The sequence below is a fragment of the Dermacentor albipictus genome, chromosome 8, assembly GCF_038994185.2.
Source record: "Dermacentor albipictus isolate Rhodes 1998 colony chromosome 8, USDA_Dalb.pri_finalv2, whole genome shotgun sequence".
Taxonomy (NCBI): Eukaryota; Metazoa; Arthropoda; class Arachnida; order Ixodida; family Ixodidae; genus Dermacentor; species Dermacentor albipictus.
In genome coordinates, this window is record NC_091828.1 from 73,464,731 (window position 1) to 73,484,895 (window position 20,165).

Below are 20,165 nucleotides of genomic sequence, written 5' to 3' on the forward strand. Positions count from 1 at the left end.
GTTGCCAGAGCACCTGAGATCATCAAAGGAACAGTTGCACTTGTGAAAACACTGGCGTCAAAGGAATACCTGGTCTCGAGACAACACCTGGTGTCGATTGAACGCCCGGTCTCGAAGGAACGCCCGGTGTAGAGGGAACTCCTGGTACCGAGGGAAGGCCTTGTGTCGACGGAACGCCGGGCATCGAAGGAACACCTGGTACCGATGGAGTGCCTTGCGTAGACGGAATGCCTGGTATCGAGGGAATACCAGGCACCGAGGGGACGCCTGGCGTTAAGGAAGTTCCTGGTACCGAGGAAACGCCCGGTGCCGAGGGAACCCCTCGTGTCGAGGGAACGCCTGGCATTGAACAAACGATGATGCTTTATGAAGAAACGTTGATGCTTATTTATCAATCGTGGCTTTTGCATTAAAGGCAGGCTTAATGAAGTGAAAGCACTTGTGCATATCTCGTAGTGCTGTAGTGCTCTCTGAGAGCTTGACTATCCTACATCCATAAACATTTTTGCACTGAGGATATTGCACTTTGTGTGCACTTGATTCTTCCTTGTCTAATAGTTACCTAAGTGGTCTCATGATATGTATATTCTCCATACCATGTAAAATTTTGAACCTCCCCTTACCCAATACCCATTCTTCGGAGCTGTTGGGTATATTCAACTATTATATATAAATACTCTGAAGTTTTTTATTTCTTGGAGGCTATGGAATTCCTAAAGTTGCCAGAGCACCTGAGATCATCAAAGGAACAGTTGCACTTGTGAAAACACTGCCGTCGAAGGAATACCTGGTCTCGAGAGAACACCTGGTGTCGAGCGAACGCCCGGTGTCGAAGGAACGCCCGGTGTGGAGGGAACGCCCGATGTAGAGGGAACTCCTGGTACCGAGGGAAGGCCTTGTGTCGACGGAATGCGGGGCATCGAAGGAGCACCTGGTTCCGATGGAGTGGCTGGCGTAGACGGAATGCCTGGTATCGAGGGAATACCAGGAACTGAGGGGACGCCTGGCGTTAAGGGAGCACCTGGTACCGAGGAAACGTCCGGTGTGGAGGGAACGCCCGGTGTTGGAATGCCCGGCGTCAAACGAACGGCCGGCGTCGGAGGAACGCTTGGCTTTGAGGGGACACCTCGTACTGAGGGAACCCCCAGTGTCGAAGGAATGCCTGGCGTCGAGGGGACGCCTCGTCCTGAAGGAAGGCCCCGTGTCGAAGGAACGCCTGCCATTGAACAAACGATGATGCTTTCTGAAGAAACGTTGATGCTTATTTATCAATCATGGCTTTTGCATTAAAGTCAGACTTATTGAAGTGAAAGCGCTTGTGTATATCTCGTTGTGCTGTGGTGCTCTCTGAAAGCTTCACTATCCTACATCCATAAACATTTTTGCACTGAGGACTTTGGACTTAGTGTGCAGCTGATTGTTCATTGTGTAATTATTACCAAAGTGCGATTATGATATGTATATTTGTATATTCTGTATACCATGTAACCTTTCGAAGCTTCCCTTACCCAACACCCATTCTACTGACCTGTCAGGTATTTTGACTAAATAAATATATATACTGTCAAACCTTCTATTTGTTGCGGCTATGAAATCCCTAAACTTTTGACGACACCTGAAATCGTCAAAGGAACAGTTGCAGTTGTGAAAACAGTGCCGTCGAAGGATTACCTGGTGTCGAGGGAACGCCCGGTATTGAGGGAACGTCCGGCGTCGAAGGAACGGCCGGCGTCGGGAGAACGCCTGGTGTAGAGGGAACACCTGGTACCGAGGGAACGCCTGGAGTCGACGGAAGGCCGGGTATCGAGGGAACACGTGGTAGCGAGGGAATGCGTGCCGTAGAGGGAATGCCTGGGGTCGAGGGAAAACCAGGCACCGAGGGAACACCTGGCGTTAAGGGAACACCTGGTACCGAGGGAACGCCCGATGTCGAGGGAACGCCTGGTATTGAACAAACGATGATTCTTTCTGAAGAAGCATTGGTGCTTACTTATCAATCATAGCTTTTGTATTAAAGGCAGAGTTATTGAAGTCAAAGCACTTGTGTATATCTCGTAGTACTGTGGTGCTCTCAGAAGGCTTTGCTATCCTGGATCCGTAGACATTGTTGCTCTGAGGATTTTGGACTTTGTGCACACCTGATTCTTCATTGCGTAATTTTTACCAAAGTTCTCGTATGATATGTATATATGTATATTCTCTATACCCTGTGAACTTATGAAACTTCCTTTACTCAATACCCTTTCTTCGGACCTGCCAGATAATTTAAATGAATAAACATATAGATACTCTGGAACGTTTTATTAGGTTTTAACTATTGAATGTCTAAACTTGTGAGAGCTCTTGGGCTCGTGAAAGGAGCACTTGCAGTTGTGAAAACAATGGCGTCGAAGAATTACCTGGTGTCGAGGAAACGCCTGCTGTCGAGGAAACGCCTGCTGTCGAGGAAACGCCCGGTGTCGAGAGAACGCCAGATGTCAATGGAATGCCTGACATCGAAGGAACACCTGGTACCGAGGCAACGCCTGGCGTAGAGGGAATTCCGGGTATCGAGGGAACACCAGGTACCGCGGGAACACCTGGCGTTAAGAGAACACTTGGTACCGAGGGAATGTCCGTTGTCGAGGGAACTGGGCGCGTTCTGGGAACTCTAGCTCTTGTAGGCAGCTGCGGAGGTCCGGAAACTGGAGGTTGGCTCCTAGCCGTCGTCGAGCTCGTAGTAGCAAGCGTCGTGAAGGATGTCCTCATCGTGGTGTGCGTTGTTCGGTGAGTCGCCGCGGGCATGGCTTCACTGACTGCGCGTTCGAAATAGCAACGTGTTGCTTTAAGATGATGGTCTGAACGTACGCTTTTACAACTCCGACATTGTCAATAATTTGATTTCATAAAGTCGCGATCTCTAGAAGAATGTAAGCATCTGTCGGCTGGCAACCTATGACGTTAATGTTGGCGAACGCATCCGAATTCATACTTGATTGCTGACAATTTTTACTGTGTTAGAAATTATACGGACACTTCAAGCGAATTTTTCCCTTCGTAGTCTGCGTCAGGATCCGTATATATTAAGGCACATGTGTGCTTTATACCTGCCTTTTATATGCGTAAGAATTGCTATGCGTATCAAGAAACCCTGTCCGTCTCTCTGTCACGTAAGGCGAATCGCTCGCTATAATGAAATTAATATCGGAACCAATAAAAGTGAAAGGAAGAATATTGGTGGGGACAATGAGCACTCAATGAGTTCATAAGGATGATAATGTGTGGTGAGGGTTAGGTGGGTCTTATAACGGTTGATAATGGTTTGACGCCGGTGGATAAGCTACTATAGAGCGATAAAGGCTTATAATCTTCGGAGCAATTCTGATAACGTTCATAAGTATCGATAAGTTTTGATAAGGGTCGGATCAAGTCAGATAAGGAGTGATAAAATTTTATGAGGGTCGAATCATGCCAGATAAAGTTTAAATAAGGACAGATAAAGGTTGATAAGGATCGGTTGGATTGCGAAGAGGTTAATACCGATCAATGAGTGTTGAGATAAAGGTAGGGTAGATACTTAGCCAACTGTCTCAAAAGTTTCTGCGTAATTTGTTTTCTTTCTTCGTTGCCTTTACCCAATCCCGTGCTATATGAAATGCGGTTTAAGCAGTTACATTGCCACACGATTCTATTACTAAAGTGGGTCATACCAGGTCTCACATTCTTGGCTAAATTATTCTTGAGATACTCAGTAATGGCAGCCCATAAACAAGTCTCCTAAGACTAAACACCCATAGCGCATGCCTTTTATCTAAAATATTCTCAGACCTAACTATTAGAAGTGTGAAACAATAACAGAGATAAAACCTGAAAATTATATTTTATTTGCGCAGCTGTGCACTAGCTCCGGGATCGGCGCAAGAAAATAGGTTTGAAACATACCCAGAATGGTACAGTGGTTGTAAAGTCGCTAAAAAGGTGTTGGCTTTCATTATTAACCATAAATGAAATTACCCAAAGGCCCCCTAGCCCCCTGGAGGACGCCTGGCCCAACAGCTCGTTTTCACGTAGCGTAAAAGGGATATGACACCCAATTTTCGATCACAATCCGTAGTGCGTGTGTCACGGCTTGTCACCCGTTCGCCGCCGGCGTGAATTCGTCGAAGGGCATACAAGCTGGTTGCTTGTTCCGTACTCAAGCGGACACAGCGAAGGAGTCATAGTCAGGAGAAAGGGAGAAAAAAATGTTTATCGGCTGACGAACAAATTAAAAGAAACACAAGAACACTAACACACTTGCATTTAATATAGATCAATGGTGAAGACAACAGAAATACAACGAAAGGTTAGCAGTAAATGTAGAAATTAACATTGCACAAAACACACTTAACGGCGGTCAACTAAAGGGGGTTCAAAGGAAACACCTGGTGGCATACGCACGGCCCGACTGCTGCAGCAAGTCCATAAAACGTGGAGTTGACGGCAGTGCTTTCCAGAAGAACGCTGGCAAGCCAATATCGTTGTTGTGGTTACGATTGCTGCGCTGAGTTTACCAGGAGTCTGGGTGTGACATCTTCCCTCGAGCAGGTTGAGCTACTTGAGGGGAACTACCGTGAGCTTTGGTGCAGACGTTGGTTTGTCGTCTCTTATGACAGTAACTCGCAGTTCACAAGCGACTAGGTGGCCCTGCGATACTGCACGGCACTAGCTCACTGACGCTGCTCAGCAGAATATAGGCTCAGTTTCTAGACTGCTTAGCTCGGTCTGAAACCTACGTTTAAATGACTTCTCATTTGCCTAGTTCCCTGTGTTGGGGAACACCAGGTATTGGTAACGATCCAATCAAGATCACCCAATTGTATCTCGGTTCCTCCCAAGGTCCTGGCTGCGCCCCTATTTATTAGGGGCGCACGTCCTTGAGTCCATGGGGGGCCTCTATTGTTCGTTCACAAACACAGGAGAAACGATGGCAGCCGGCTATACGGCGCTGTGGGCACACATACACTGTCAGCTATTCGTGGACACAGGATTGCATAGAGACACCAAATATTTTGGAGTATTCGCACCCCTGCCTTCTTAGAAAGCTTCTCCACGCACGCACGGGGCAGATAAAACACAGGGATTCCCACAAAAGGCCATCAAGGCGTCACGGTCGCACCGCCAAAACAAAAAGCCTATAATCTCTAAACCTGCCTTCGGCTTCTTTCTGCCGCTAGCCCGAGTGGCCGCCAATAACCGTCTTCCTCGCCGATTCCTATTCCTACGACCTTTTGTAGGCCGTTGATCGGTGCTTCACCGAATCGAATAATGCCGCACCGTGACAGTGTGGTAATCCTTATGCGTTCAAGAACACGTTGCCGAAGTTTTAGCGTATTTGGTCAAGCTCGTCATTTGTAACTGAAATTTTTATATTACAATCGAACGGGGGGTAGGGGGGGACGTAACAGTCCAGCAACACAGCACGCTTGCGAGCCTGGTCGACACAAGCTGCATGCTTGCCGAGCGAACATGTGTATTCCGGCGAAGAATCGGTGTTTTAGCTGCGCGCGCATGCGGACGAATTCTGATTTGTTCAGCTTGCCATTGGATTTGTTCAACTTGCAGCGGCTCAACCAATGCCACCACGGCGCCTATGTAGCGCTGCGGGGTGGCGGAGCGAACGGAGCCAAGAGTGATCCGTATCGTACTTCAGCTTCCCCATGGAGCCCGTCAAGCGTAAGCCTTGGGAGATGAATGTCGGCAAGAAGGACTGGCGTTCATCTGACGATTGTGTTTTGTTCTCGGAACACTTCACGCCAGACAGCGACAGCGGCGACTTGCGCCTGCTTGCCGAGTTCGGAATACCCGGGACAAAACTGAGGCTACGGCCAGGCCCGATGCCGACCGTGTTCGCGCACCGATCCATCCGGAAGGCAGTGCCCCGGCCAAACGTAAGCCTTGCTATTTGTCTCCTTTGCTAATATCGTGTGCAGTAAAGTAAGTTCAAGGTACAGCCAAAGCGTACATCACGCTAGTTCCTTGCGTCGCGCACACATGTGCGCGGGCATTTGTTTGCATATGCTGCACGCAGCTATGCTCTAGAAACGTTTACACCCTTTGAGTCGTATCGTATCTTGCCACACAACGATTAACCTCATCCGTCTTGTCCGCATTTCCTTTCTGTAACGCTGCGACCCCGCTACTTCCCAGCAACGAACGGCATGCGCATTATCAGCATGATATAGCATTGCCGGCAGAAAAGTAGCGGGCGCTGCGTTATCAAGAAAGTAAACGCAAGCAAGGCAGATCACGATTATTGTTGTGTGGCAAACATACACCCCAAAGGGTGTAAACTTTTTTTAGAGTGTAGACACCAAAAAATGTTTACACCCTTCGTGTGGTATTTTGTCCCGAAATAACAATCATCATCTGTATTGCCCGCGTCTCCTTTCTTTGACGCTGCAAGCCTGGTACTTCCTAGTCATGAATGCCTTGCGCACAGCATTCTCGACGGGAAAGTAAAGAGCATCGAGATTCCGACAGAGGAAACGCAAGCAAGGCAGATGACGATTATTGTTTGGGGAGAAGATAAGCCCCAACGGGTGTAAACGGCAAAAAGAAATAATTGGTGGGAACACGCGGTAGCTTAACAAAATTGTTTTGTTGAGTACTGATCTGAGAATCAGGCGTGCATGGAATGCATGCCAGCAAAATATCGACGCGCATAACAATTTTCATTGTGGGAAGCAACACCAGGCTTCGTCTTGCGTTAACGGCTGGCTATGCAGTGCTGCATGCATGAAATGACAGTGCGAAAAGGCATCAGCAGCACTTCGCGCAACACCAGTGTCGCCATCTTATATTGATTACGTTTACTAGGGTGTCTTCGACATGCCCTGCAAGATCTGCGCGCGCTGGCCTTGTCCATAGATGTCGTGTGCGCGGATCTCCGAGGCCATGTTTCGTCACTGAGCTGATGGTAATGAGGTCGAAGTCAAAATGCGTTGCGTCATCGCAGCTCCTGCGGCTCAAAGTTTCGTCGCCTGCTTGATCACTCGAAGTTGGCGATGGACACGACATCGCAAGCGCTATCTTGAGCAATTACGGCAACAAACGGCAGCTATGCTACAACTTCACGTGGTTCGATGGCTGATTTTCTAGGAGACAATGGTTCGGTTGGGTGTAGCACATGACCTCACACATGACTTGGCAATATGGCGGTGGATGCCGGAGGACGGGCCAAACAGCTGGCGAGTTCTAGGTGATAGTTGGGACCTGAGTGTGCTTTTACCGCCCAGTTTTTCCGCGTGTTGAGCCATAATAAACGCTCTAGTACACTTTCTCGGTGAAAACCGCAAAATGTTGGGTGACCGTGTCATGCCCCTTTAAGCGTACTTGATTTAATACGGCCGCTACAGCTGCGGGTGTTACACTGCGTGTATTATTCTCATATGTTGCTATTGCTATCATTGCTTGACCCACACGGGGAGACCGAGATAATTTTTTAAGACGAACTCCACTTTCTTAGGGAGTTACCGCCAGTTTTCCTTATCAGGCGTTACTAGTCTTCTTCATGGACCAATATATATATATATATATATATATATATATATATATATATATATATATATATATATACATACATATAAATATATATATATATATATGTATATATATATACATATATATATACACTCCCAGGGTTCTACTAGGACACATAAATACCCGAGAAAGTGGATGGGAAAACAGCGCCGCGGTAGCTCAATTGGTAGAGCATCGCACGCGAAATGCGAAGGTTGTGGGTTCGGTTCCCACCTGCGGCAAGTTGTTTTTTCATCCACTTTATCTTCCACTAATTCTTCGTTTCATTATTTCATTTATTAGGCACAAGTAATTCCCCTATGTTGTCCTTGGTGCCAACGTTTGTTGGCTTCTTATGCTATGACTAATCAAATCGTTACCCTCGGTTAACCCCCTTTCTTCTCGTTTATATATATATATATATATATATATATATATATATATATATATATGGAAACGAGCGCGTCGAGATGCTTGGTGTGCGGTTAATCACAATATAAATTGTATAAACACCCCGCGCGATTTCTTGCCATTCTCAATAACTACAAAATAGTATTCTTTAGCTTTAATACGTTTTCTGAAGAACACTAGTCACATTATCACACAATATTAGAGCAAAACAATAGTGTTGCGCTATTACTTTTCTTGAAGAGCTAATGACTGACTATGTCACAGTTTCCTAATGCCTATATTGACACGCATACAGTGCAGCTGAGGATAAACCTCTTTCTATTGCCATCTCACAGTGCTCTGAATTACTTGGGCCAGCTCAAACATTTGGTATATAAGCTGTACAGAGATATGAGGGGCACGGAAACAATCCACAACCTGTGATCAAGAAAGAGGGCAATTGAATTGCTGGCATGCCGTATAGCTGTTACTACTGTTTCAAGATTAGGTCAGTAGAGTCACAGCTGTGTCATTTAATGTTTGTGTAGCCGCGTGGCTGGCCAGAAGCGCAGAGGTGCAGTGAAGTGCACTGTAATGACGCTGTTGCGGGTGAAATGGTGCAACCATACAAACGGAAATTTTTGCTTCAAACTTGTGCGAACGTCAACGGAATGTAACTTCTTGCCGCATCAGGAGTATGGAAAGAGTGCTTAGTATAAAAAAAACGTATGTACGAATGATGCAAGCGCTTCTGTGATTATCGGGACAGCATCAAAGACGTGGGACGGCCACATAGGCCTGAGGATGCTGAAATCAACGGCATTCGACAGGCTGCCTTCGCTTAAAGTATGCGAGACCTCTACGCGTTTTCGCAAGTGCGTCACCATGTCCCACAATTATAGCGAAGGACAATAAGCTCTACTTCTGTATACATGTAGCACCCTTTTTACAAACAAATATTGAAATCAATCACTCCATTTATTTATTCATTGCAGGGCGTAAATAAATTCCTTAATTTTCAACATAATCCGAAAAGCAGCTGAAAACAACTTGAGTGTGCTTGAGGGTTCACGTGCATGGAAGCGGTTTCGCACGTCACATGTGTAGAAATTAACAGTAAAGCAATACAATAACATGGGAAGTCATCTGAAAAGTACATACAAAGATACCGACTGTTTAAGCACAAGAACAAGAAGCTCATCTTTCATTTAGCACATACATTTCAAGATTCTTAATACGATACGTGAATGCGAAATGGTAACGCGAACACATGCCGTAACATAATGCAACTAGAAGACAACCCAACGCACGAAACAAATAACTATATTCCCATCGTACTAGGACAGCAAGTCAAAAAGATTGAAGAGCGATTCTACATGCAGTTGAAATTGATGCAAGACAGAGCCTTCCTATGCAGTTTGAGGGTGATATAGGAGCGATGTGACTGCACACCGCCCTCGATCACGTAACTCCTTGAGTCAGGGGAGTTGGAAGAGCGTCGCAAGGTCTATCTTTTGTTTTTTTGCTCAGCGATATTAGGTATCGTCCCACATTTTAGTCTGCACTATACTCATGGCAGTACCACAGATTGATGTGTCATTGTTGATAATGAAAAAAACTTCTTAGCTATATTCATCATTATTGATGACGAAGAAAATTGCGGGGAGTGTTATTGCAATATATATAGACACGTGTACTTTGTCTTTTTCACGCGCATATGTATGCGCAGTCGCGCGTGAAACGCGCTCGCGGACACGAGTGCACCTGTACCCAAGGACAAGGCGCGCAGACGCATAATCATTCTCTCTGCCGCACTGCCTGCTTTCGGCAACCTGTACATTTAAACAGACTCCAGCTCCTATACATTTGTGGCCTAATATACGTCCCGATCTATCAAGTAAATTTGCCATCTGCCGGTAGGGCAGAAAACGATTTGTTCCTGCCATGTGACACCAGCCTCACTCCCTGGCAAGTACCCGGCCGTTACGCAGCACGAACGTTGCCACTAGGTGCTGTGAATGCACGTGTTGTTGAAAGGAGTACCGTCTCACCGCTGGCATGTGAGACTTGTCAAAGATCGGCAGTTCTTTTAATATAACTTCTTAAAAAGTATGCCCATTGGGTTGAGCAGGCGCATTTTACTGAAGTTGCACAAGATACCGAAGGGGCAGTGTTCAAAATTCCTGGACATGGACAGGCTGCTAACTTTACTTCCTTCCAAATTTACTTACCTAAATATACGATGTAGAACACGATGCCTCCTGCCACCACCAGGGTTGCCAGAAAGCAGCCGGCAAGCAAGCAAAGAGCCATATGGTCGCCGGCCTCGTCGTAAACGCTGCGCAAAGTTTTCAACGTATGGAAAGAGACGTATGAAAGACGTATGAAAGAAACCACCTTTGAGACGTATGTCTCAAAGGTGGTTGCCGGTGAGTAGGATAAAGAGAACTTCATGGCTACGCTCTTGGAGGCTACACGAGCCGCAAGTGATTGCAGAGTCGGAAAAACGCCAAAGGCACCGCGTTTAAGCATCTATCAAAGCCGAGCTCGCGCTTTCTGTGGAGCGTGGCCTCCAAGATCCGTCACCAAGTGGCTGCGCACTATCCCTGAAGTTTGTCTGCTCTACTGAGCTTACTAAAGTACCACTCAAAACGCCACCACTATGTTTCGAAGGCAAAATTCATTGTACAACAAAGTTTAGAGCAAAGCCACAAACTAAAACTAAAACAAAATGCGGGCATGTTTAGTACGCCGTGGCTCATATTAAGAGACAAAGTTCTTGCGCTGAAATTTCTGTAAGAGAAGAGTCTAGCAAGTCATAATGTCGAACATACTAACGGAGGTAGCATGTCAACAGTAAGCCGTACTTAAAAACGAAAAACTTTGTGAATTTGGCCAACCGTTCTCCCGTTTAGGGTTGCGTGCTACTTTGTCATTTCTGCCCCATGGGCAGTCGTTCACAAAGCGTCTCGTTCGTGAGTGCTGTTCGCCATGGAACACCCACCTTCACTAATAGGATGTCAAGTACCAGGATTAGCGGGAAATTTCTGCTACAAAGAATTCGAGGGTGAGAGCGTTTCTTTTTACAATATGTGCTGATGAAGCACGCCCGTGAATAAATCTGTTAATATTGCAGACTTACTATGCATCGGCAGCCCATAATAATTCGCTACCTGGAGTCTCCGCTTCTGGCAGAATACGGCGAGTCGACCTGATAATCGGTGTAGGTACCGTTGACGATGTCTTATACGAAGACGCTTCTGTGCCAGAGCTTGTGGTAGCGATGCTGGACCGGGTCGTGCTCGGGCCGGTACTAGACTCACTGCCCTGCAAAATTCATGTGTAGTGCCCCAGTTGCTCAGTAGCTATTGCGCTTTGAAGTAAGAAGTCAGAGTGCCCGTTCAAATCGATAGCTTTTGGTGTCAGCATCTCTTAAGAGGACACTAACTTCGAAAAATACTCGTCTATATTTTCAAGGGTGCGTAATGAAAAATATGTGGTCAAATTGATCGGTGGCGCCGAATGCAAAGTTACGCGCCATAAATAATTACCTATTTCATTTCCACGTCCACAGCTTCCTATTGAAAATCAATCAGAATTCGGAAACAGCAAGTTCGGTTTCTTTCTGAACACATCGTATGAGTCACGTATTAGACAGAAAGCATATACGGCAACAAACTTTGTTTTGTATATGAGAAGTCAGACCATACAATGCGAAGAATAATTGGGCAGCCGCTCTTACCTCCTGTGAAAGCCGTTTACCAATGCTTCCAGAGGAGAGACACATTTATTATAAGACAAAAGCTCTGTGCTCGGACTTCCAAAAAGCTGCGCAAATCTGAAAGCCTGCCATATTCAGGTGATCGAGGCATGGCCACATGGCATCGATTATTAGAAGTGCGCAACCCATCCTTCTTTTCATCCTTTCGAACAATGTGAATCGCAGGTGACTGCCATTCCACTGTGGTTTCAACCACATGTAAGTGCTAAAAGCTGCATCACCTGTTATAGCTTGTATAGTCCAACATGTAACAGGTTACGTGTAATTGGTTACTGAAACAGTAATTTAATTGCACTGAGCGTTGCCGAGGAAACATAGCGAATTATAAAGTACTAAACAAACGCAATTGATTACAAGCAACATCACCTGTAACTCGTTACGTAGAATTTTGGTAATAAAGTGCAAAGAATATCGTATCAATTACAATATTTCACTTCTTTAAATAAATAATGTTTATTCATCCATGCATCGAATACTAACATTGGCAAACGTTAGGGGCAATAAGCAGACCTGTACCATAATCAAGAAATGGCACAAAACAAAGCCTCCCTTCTATGCTAACAACTAACTCACTAGTATTTTCTTTGTCAAAACGACGAATAAATCAACAAAAAGCGCAGCCCGCACTTCAGCTCTTTTTTAGCGGCTGATGTCCCGTCAGTACATCCGCACGCGATCGCAACTCAGCGAAATATAAGTATCCCACGAGTGTCCGAGAAGGCTGTTGGTTACAGCCATGTACTTATTACACAAAAGAAAGGCCACGCAACTCTTTTCTTGTGCGTATGGCTCATATTAAGCGAACAGAAAGTTATTGTAGCCGCTTTTCACACCGATGAAAGGAAATCAAAAAGCATAACTTTAGCTTGAGCGGCAATGCTTACATACTGCTTCGTCGACGTGCCTGAAAAGATCAAGATAATACTGTTACACAATGTTAACCTAGAATGAAATATTTTTTCCGGATTCTTCATGCACAGTATAATACAAAGCTAGCATTACTCTATGTGGTATCTCTGTAAATACTAGAAAATTGCACACAATACACGTCACTACATTCAATGTGTTGAAATGTTTTTTGTTTTTTTTTTCAATTGAGAAGCTTTAAACCATCTCTCCAAATACACATGCAGGCTTTCTGGGCAACGCAAGCTGATCACATGCCACAAATTAGGGCTGGCCGCGTGAGACTTAATGTGGGTTTCACAGCTTTATTAAAAAGCGTTAATCGGTGGTGTTTCGTAGGAACCCTACCTATTCACAGTGGTCGCACATGATTTTATTCGTTCGAAACTTCCGCACTGAATGGCTTCCTAAGGAACCTAGTCAGCAACCTTATCTGCCACAGGCAAGCAATGTTGCGAAATTTCACAAAAGGAAGTGTTCTGTTACTAATACATTACGAGGTGCTACCTCAGGTACTGTTGTAATGGGTATGCGAGTCGATGCTATCTTCGCGCGCAATGGCGCTATGATGGAGGTCCCTGGCGATAACCTCACGGGACCACTTTTACATTGCCTTACACATTACATTCAATTCCGTTCTATAAAAGATAGGGGTCGACTACGTAAAACATTTATCAAGGGTACACAGTCACATACATGCCAAACTGTATAAAAGTAGTAAAACATTATCGTCGGCTTTCCTGAAAATTAACATTACTTTTATGCAACCCGCTGCATTATCACGGAGGGCGAAAAGGACCTGTGAAATGCATTTTGAAGGGCAACTGGGATCGATGAATACGGTGAATGAGTTACTGGCGCGTGGTGTAATTGGCACTGGTTGATTGTCGGGTCAGAGAAGTACAAGGTCTGTCAGTCATCATTTGCGAAGCTGTGTAGTTGTCCAGACTCCAAGTTGTCCAGATGTGCAGACGTGCAGTATGGTGTACTGCGGGGACGCTGTTACGGCTATAATAGAGCAACGCAAAGACGCACGTGCTTCAGACTTGTGAAAACGTCAAGGACGTGTTGCATCAGATGTAGGGAAATAGTGCTTCATCAAAAAAATATATATATGTGTACCAGTGGTACAAGTGGTTCCGTGATGATCGGGGCTGCGGGAAAGACGCACAATTGGCACATATCCCTGTGACGTCGTTCAACGGCAGAAAAACTGAGTATTATCAACAACAATCGACCAAAGGTCGTCGATATGACTGTTGAAAAGTTCACGGAGTCTACAGAAGCGCTGTATGGGAATGCTTATGTTATCGTATCCTGCAAATAAGTCATAAATGACTTGCTCACCGTATTTATTGTTCACAGGTTGCATATACTGAGTATCAAATACACAATTCCTCTCAACTTTCCTAGCTCAGCTAGAATAACAAGTGTACTTTTCTTGCTTTAATTTTTGTGCTGCGGAGTTCCTATCTGGTGGTGGTGGTAACGGTAGAATGGAATTATTGTATCCATTCATTCTTAAGGCTGTCGGAAAACTAATACTCATTACATTGTAGCTACTGCCACAGAAGAAACAACTTCTTTGTACTCCTATACAAATGTTATTACGATTCGCAGTCGCAGCCTACTTCAAAAACTACATCTATCTATCTATCTATCTATCTATCTATCTATCTATCTATCTATCTATCTATCTATCTATCTATCTATCTATCTATCTATCTATCTATCTATCTATCTATCTATCTATCTATCTATCTATCTATCTGTCTTTCTGTCTCTCTGTCTGTCTGTCTGTTTATCTATCTATCTATCTATCTATCTATCTATCTATCTATCTATCTATCTATCTGTCTGTCTGTCTGTCTGTCTGTCTGTCTGTCTGTCTGTCTGTCTGTCTGTCTGTCTGTCTGTCTGTCTATCTATCTATCTATCTATCTATCTATCTATCTATCTATCTATCTATCTATCTATCTATCTATCTATCTATCTATCTGTCTGTCTGTCTGTCTGTCTGTCTGTCTGTCTGTCTGTCTGTCTGTCTGTCTGTCTGTCTGTCTGTCTCTGTCTGTCTGTCTGTCTGTCTGTCTGTCTCTCTCTCTGTCTGTATGTCTGTCTGTGTGTCTGTCTGTTTGTGTGACTTCTGTATCTATCTATCTATCTATCTATCTATCTATCTATCTATCTATCTATCTATCTATCTATCTATCTATCTATCTATCTATCTATCTATCTATCTGTCTGTCTGTCTGTCTGTCTCTGTCTCTGTCTGTCTCTGTCTGTCTCTGTCTGTCTGTCTGTCTGTCTGTCTGTCTGTCTGTCTCTCTTTCTGTCTGTATGTCTGTCTGTGTGTCTCTCTTTCTGTCTGTGTGTCTGTCTGTGTGTCTGTCTGTCTGTGTGACTTCTGTATCTATCTATCTATCTATCTATCTATCTATCTATCTATCTATCTATCTATCTATCTATCTATCTATCTATCTATCTATCTATCTATCTATCTATCTATCTATCTATCTATCTATCTATCTATCTATCTATCTATCTATCCGTTTATCTATCTGTCTGTCTGTCTATCTATCTATCTATCTATTTATCTATCTATCTACCTATCTATCTATCTATCTATCTTTTCCCAGTGAGCCAAGTTGTCTGCTAACTTGTGGCACTAGGTATGTGCTGGATGCTGTTCTGCCAGGCTGAAAAAAAGGCGAACATGTAAAGGTGATTTTTTTTCCACGTCTGTTTTCGACCATATAGCTTGTGTTGAGGCATGGAGCATTGAGTATGTATCCCAATAGATATGCTGCAGCCTGCTGTCGGGTCTAGTACGCAACATGGATCACTAAGTATGTGCACTAAACGACAACTTGTATTCCATAATTGCATAGCATCAGCATAGTTGTTCAAACTATAAATAATAATGACTTTTCTGTCATTAAATGCCATATGCACCACCACGTGAATGTCAATCGCATCAACATAGATTATCATCCTCAAAGAATGCTTTCCGCCTAATTAACGCATAACCAGCGCCCTATGTAGGTGCTTGCCTTAATCGATCTACTGTTGCAGAGCTTTACGCCAGTAAATGTGAACCAGCAACAGTCTTCCTTGCCAGTCTATAGAATATTATACTTTATTACATAATGTTACACAAGCCTATGTTTATTTATTTATTTATTTATTTACAATCCTGTAAGCGATTCCGGGCTGTTACAGGATTCCTTAGTTTTGCTGCTATATCGTTAGGTTTGCCACTGAAGGTCTTCAGTTGTTCGTCGCACGGCAATGCACTGGTATTGAAGAGGAATAATATCTGCAGACCAGAACATTGAAGCATTCGCAGAATCAGTCGTCTGTGTGAACTAACATACTTCATCATGGAGCACAGCCATTTGCATACTCAGGCCATCAAACGCATCGTAAAAAGCAGATGATTTACAGCTTGGCTGAACTTACTCGAGGTTTGGTCAGTTGAAGTAGTGTACTTCATAGCAGTCGGTAGTGAATCTGTGGACAGCAGAGAGCAAGGGCTCGTCTACAAGACTACAAACTTTTCTCACTTAAAAAGTAATGTCTGGCGTAAGGAAATTCGTAGAGAAGCGCAGACAGAATGAAATCAAGTCATGTCAGCACATTCAATAGTCAGTGGTTTATCTAGATAGAGCAAAAATTTAAAATATCGCCGTGGTATGACACAACCTAAACTGTATTACTTCTTGCAAAGTCAAGACTAGCAAGACTAGAAAGCACCCAAGTCCCTTGCTACAAAGAAGAACTTCACTTTGGCCTAGTTAGTATTTACTGCATATCATATTCACCGCAAATGAAGACGGGGACATAGGGAGAGAACACAAACAGCACGGGCGGTAACTTTCAGCTGTTTTATTCACAGCAGCCCGTGGGCATAATAGGCAAATAGAACATGCGCAGGTCGCAGCAAACAAGAACACACATCAGCTTAGCGTGGCAACCAGTTTATCAAAAAAAATCTATTTCCGATTGAAACAACCTAATGGAGGTATCGCTAACACAGTCCTGGCCTTTCTTTTTTATTTGATAAGCCTCCATCAGTTCACGTGTAGGTCATGGCTTCTCCCCAGAATCTTTATCTCCTCAAAAAGAAGTGCACAGCGGCAGGCATTGCAGTGCGCAGGTAAGTGCGCCAATTCATCTTTCGTTACCTTTTGTTCATGTTTCCTGGCTCGCTCATTCAGGCACCGTCCAGTCTGCCCTATGTAGGACTGGCCACAAGCCAGGGGGATTTCGTACACAACTCCTACATTGCATTTTGCATACGGCTTGGTGTGGTTCTTGCCACAACCTTGCCTTCCTTTAGGATCACGGGAGGTGCGGGGGCAGAGCCGCGCCATCTTAAAAGGAGCTGAAAAGACAAGGGGGACTCCAAACATGCCTGCCACCTTCCTTAGGTTGTGAGCGACCCTTTGAATATACGGCACCACTTCAGGCCTTACGGCCATAGTAGTCGTCCTCAACCTTGCTTTGCTCCTAGATCCGTTTACCTTCTACAGGAGGGTTTCCACCGCTGGCGTTACCATCGAGTCAGGGGACCCTGCCGCCCGTGCTGTTTATGTGCTCTCTCCCTATGTCCCCGTCTTTATTTGTGGTCAATATGGTTTACATGCTACTAAGTTCAGCTTTTTTACTGCAACTCACAGGTTGTCCGCAAATCTCGTAGAAATTGGCTGGGCGCTGCAGGCTCAATCCTCCACCATTTAGACCATGTGTGGACTAAGCATGCCAACAAGCCATAGTTGTTTCCGCTAGGCAATGCCATGGATGCATCCATACGCGAACATATATGGCTCATCATCAGAGGCTGTATGTAAGGAAGGAACGTAAGCATCACGTTGTAGCTGTATTACGGCAAGGTGTTTGATTGTACTGCTCGAGTCACAGTACAGTAAGGATTGTCTGCAATGTTTTCCAAGGCATTATTTACATCATTTTTTGCAGGTCTAGCTTGCGCTAAACAAAAATGCCTCATCTAGCGGCCATTGCTACCAAGGCGTTTTCTGTATAAGCAAATTGTATATTTTGTTTGCCAATTCCTTAATCTCATCAAGCGCTTTCTACTCATCTGCCCCATCGACCTAATTTTTGTTTATGGTAATGCAACATCATCTATTTCTTCCACACACTGAACCTTCCCAATTAAACTTCGTTTTCTTGTCCTCAAGAAAGCATCAGCTAAGCTCGTTTCCACTCCAATTCTTAGTGCCTTCATCAATATTTCAAAGTAACACCTACCACTTCTCGTTTCATGGCTCATCACCTTGTACGTCAATACGCTTTTTTGCGAAGTTCCTGGCAAGTTAGTCTTAGCGCAGTTTATTAAGTACATGGTGCTTTCAAGAAAAACGCTAGTAATTTGGTTGTTGTATCTTGTTCTGTCATGTTCTGAAACGAAATTGACTTTGTATACTCACTAGGAGTGTTCGACGTGAACACATTGAAACGGTGCATGGCCCGCGAATGGCATGGACAAAGCAAGCGCCCATAGAGCATGCTAACGCCAAGCGAAGGCTAAGCGCCTTTAGGATCTCGAAATAGAATAAGAAACATTTCCGTCCTAGCTTTTACGCAATTTGCCGCTAGACGTTTAGATGTCTCCGCACGCGAGTTGTTCCCACCTTCCGCCCTGTTATATCGAGACGCTGTAGCGAAGAACAAATAGTGCGTCTACCGCTCCGACGACAACAAATAAGCAGAGCGTGGCTGGGCTGTCTCCGGTATTGCCGTAGATAGTTTTTCTAGCGTAGCAATATAGAGAACATATCTGTAGCTATATAAAGTAAGCATTCCCTGACCACCATTAGTCTATTAGAAATGTTGGGTACGGTTCTAGTCCTGAATGGGTATAGGGAATGAGACTAGGGGTCGCAATAGTTCGCTATATAAGTAGCTCGGCAGCCAAAAGCAACGCGAACATTTGTTTTGCACTTCACTCACCCACAGTTTTCGGCTGCAGGAGTCCACAAATCCAAAACTATTTTCTTCGTTTCGGCTGGTCACTTCCGAAGCGACGGCATTCTTTTGGCCAACAGCTTGAGAATCTGTTTCGTCTTCTTTTACCGATTGGTTGATTGGTAGATCCTAGGTGATAAAGCACAAACCACCTGCGGAGGTAGGTTGTCAATTGGGCAGTTGTAGAAACAAAACTAAAAAAAATGGTTTAGTAAAGCCGAAGAAGAATTATTAAGATGAATATTAATAGTACTGACGACGCATATGAAAGTATTTCTTCTTTATACCGTTTTCCGAATTATGGGGTATCGTGTGGGATATTCTTCACGAAGACAGCTAATGTGATTGCTAGGGTAGCTATAAAAGTAATATTAGCTTGAACTTCACAAGCAAAGTAGTTACCTTTAAATCTGCTGCATTTGCTTTCTCGAGAGACCTGCAAGACAAATATCTTAATACTTACAGCCCAAAACCAACGAACCGAATGAAAGATGACGAGATTCAGGAATATCATTCCTTTTCATTTTTTTAGCCATTCAACATTTCTCGATAGTCATTCCTTTCAGACTCCGGTAATCTTTTTCTTAAATCACCCAATTTTTGGCCAATCCCTTGTAGTGGGTCTGAGCCACTCTCGGAGGAAAGCAAAGCAAAGCAAATATTCCTTTTGGCACTCACGACAGGGAGGGGGCCCGTCAAAACTGTCTATACAGTATTTCGATGGGCCCCTTCACTGCTAAATTGAAGGGGACCCCCTTTTTATTCCATCACACGTTATGTGTATGGACTCTTGCTAGTCAGATCTGGGGGCCCGTCTCGCTGGGAGAGCGCAGTAAGAAAGCAACAACGCGTCATTATTCACCCATCTGCGGCAGCTAAAGCGGCGTCTACCCAAGCCCCCCCCCCCCCCTCTCCCTGGACTTTGCGACGGGTAGCTTCCCTCCCCATGGCAGAAGCCCTGCGTGTCAGGTGTGATGGTGAAGCATAGGATAAAAGAACAAGATCAGCAGTAGGTTGATGAGAAGAAAATATGCAGCAACATGAAAAAAAGTTACCACAACGAGATTCGAACCCACGACACCACACTTCCGAGCCCGACGCTTTTCCGCGGCTGTTTGAAATTAGGCGGAATCCTTGGCTTTTACAAAGGTTGTGCATCGGCTGCTGCTACCCTCAATATACTATTATGGCTGTAGTGCTGGGCTCCACGCTGTAGTCAGTTCCATTCATTTTTGCAGATGTTTGGCGGCAACAACTTGTAACCAAGCGAAGAAGGATTCTTCTGTGTCATCGAATAGATTTCCTTGAGGGACATTGTTATTCAATCATTCTCAAAGCATATTTACACCTGCACGTTAAGCGTGCAAGGCGTACAGAAGTCTTGAAAGCATAATTAAACTTGCGCGGCGATTCAAGCCACATGTCGCATTGGTTACTCTGGATATAGTCAAGCTTACGAGAGTGTCGCGCGCGCGATATTATTTGACCAATTGCAATATCACGTTTTTTCTGTGTACGTTGCAGCATAGGTAGTTCAAGATTCGAATGCCAAAATATT

The 20,165-nt window shown here is 44.6% G+C and overlaps 1 protein-coding gene across 1 annotated transcript in view; it reads right to left on the minus strand.

Annotated features, from left to right (window-relative positions):
- The window catches only part of LOC135921660 (collagen alpha-1(III) chain-like), a 67,592-nt gene extending 48,900 nt beyond the window's left edge, over nt 1-18,692 (minus strand). Inside the window, exons 1-10 of the mRNA XM_065455953.2 lie at nt 18,593-18,692; nt 17,297-17,459; nt 16,079-16,129; nt 12,595-12,614; nt 11,072-11,256; nt 10,161-10,267; nt 2,400-2,795; nt 1,672-1,851; nt 788-1,216; nt 70-339 (exon numbers count right to left, since the gene is read on the minus strand). Of these exons, the coding sequence (XP_065312025.2) occupies nt 70-339; nt 788-1,216; nt 1,672-1,851; nt 2,400-2,795; nt 10,161-10,267; nt 11,072-11,256; nt 12,595-12,614; nt 16,079-16,129; nt 17,297-17,453 (1,795 nt within the window). The 5' untranslated portion in view covers nt 17,454-17,459; nt 18,593-18,692. The remainder of the gene's footprint in view (nt 1-69; nt 340-787; nt 1,217-1,671; nt 1,852-2,399; nt 2,796-10,160; nt 10,268-11,071; nt 11,257-12,594; nt 12,615-16,078; nt 16,130-17,296; nt 17,460-18,592) is intronic.
- Nucleotides 18,693-20,165: the final 1,473 nt, after the last annotated feature.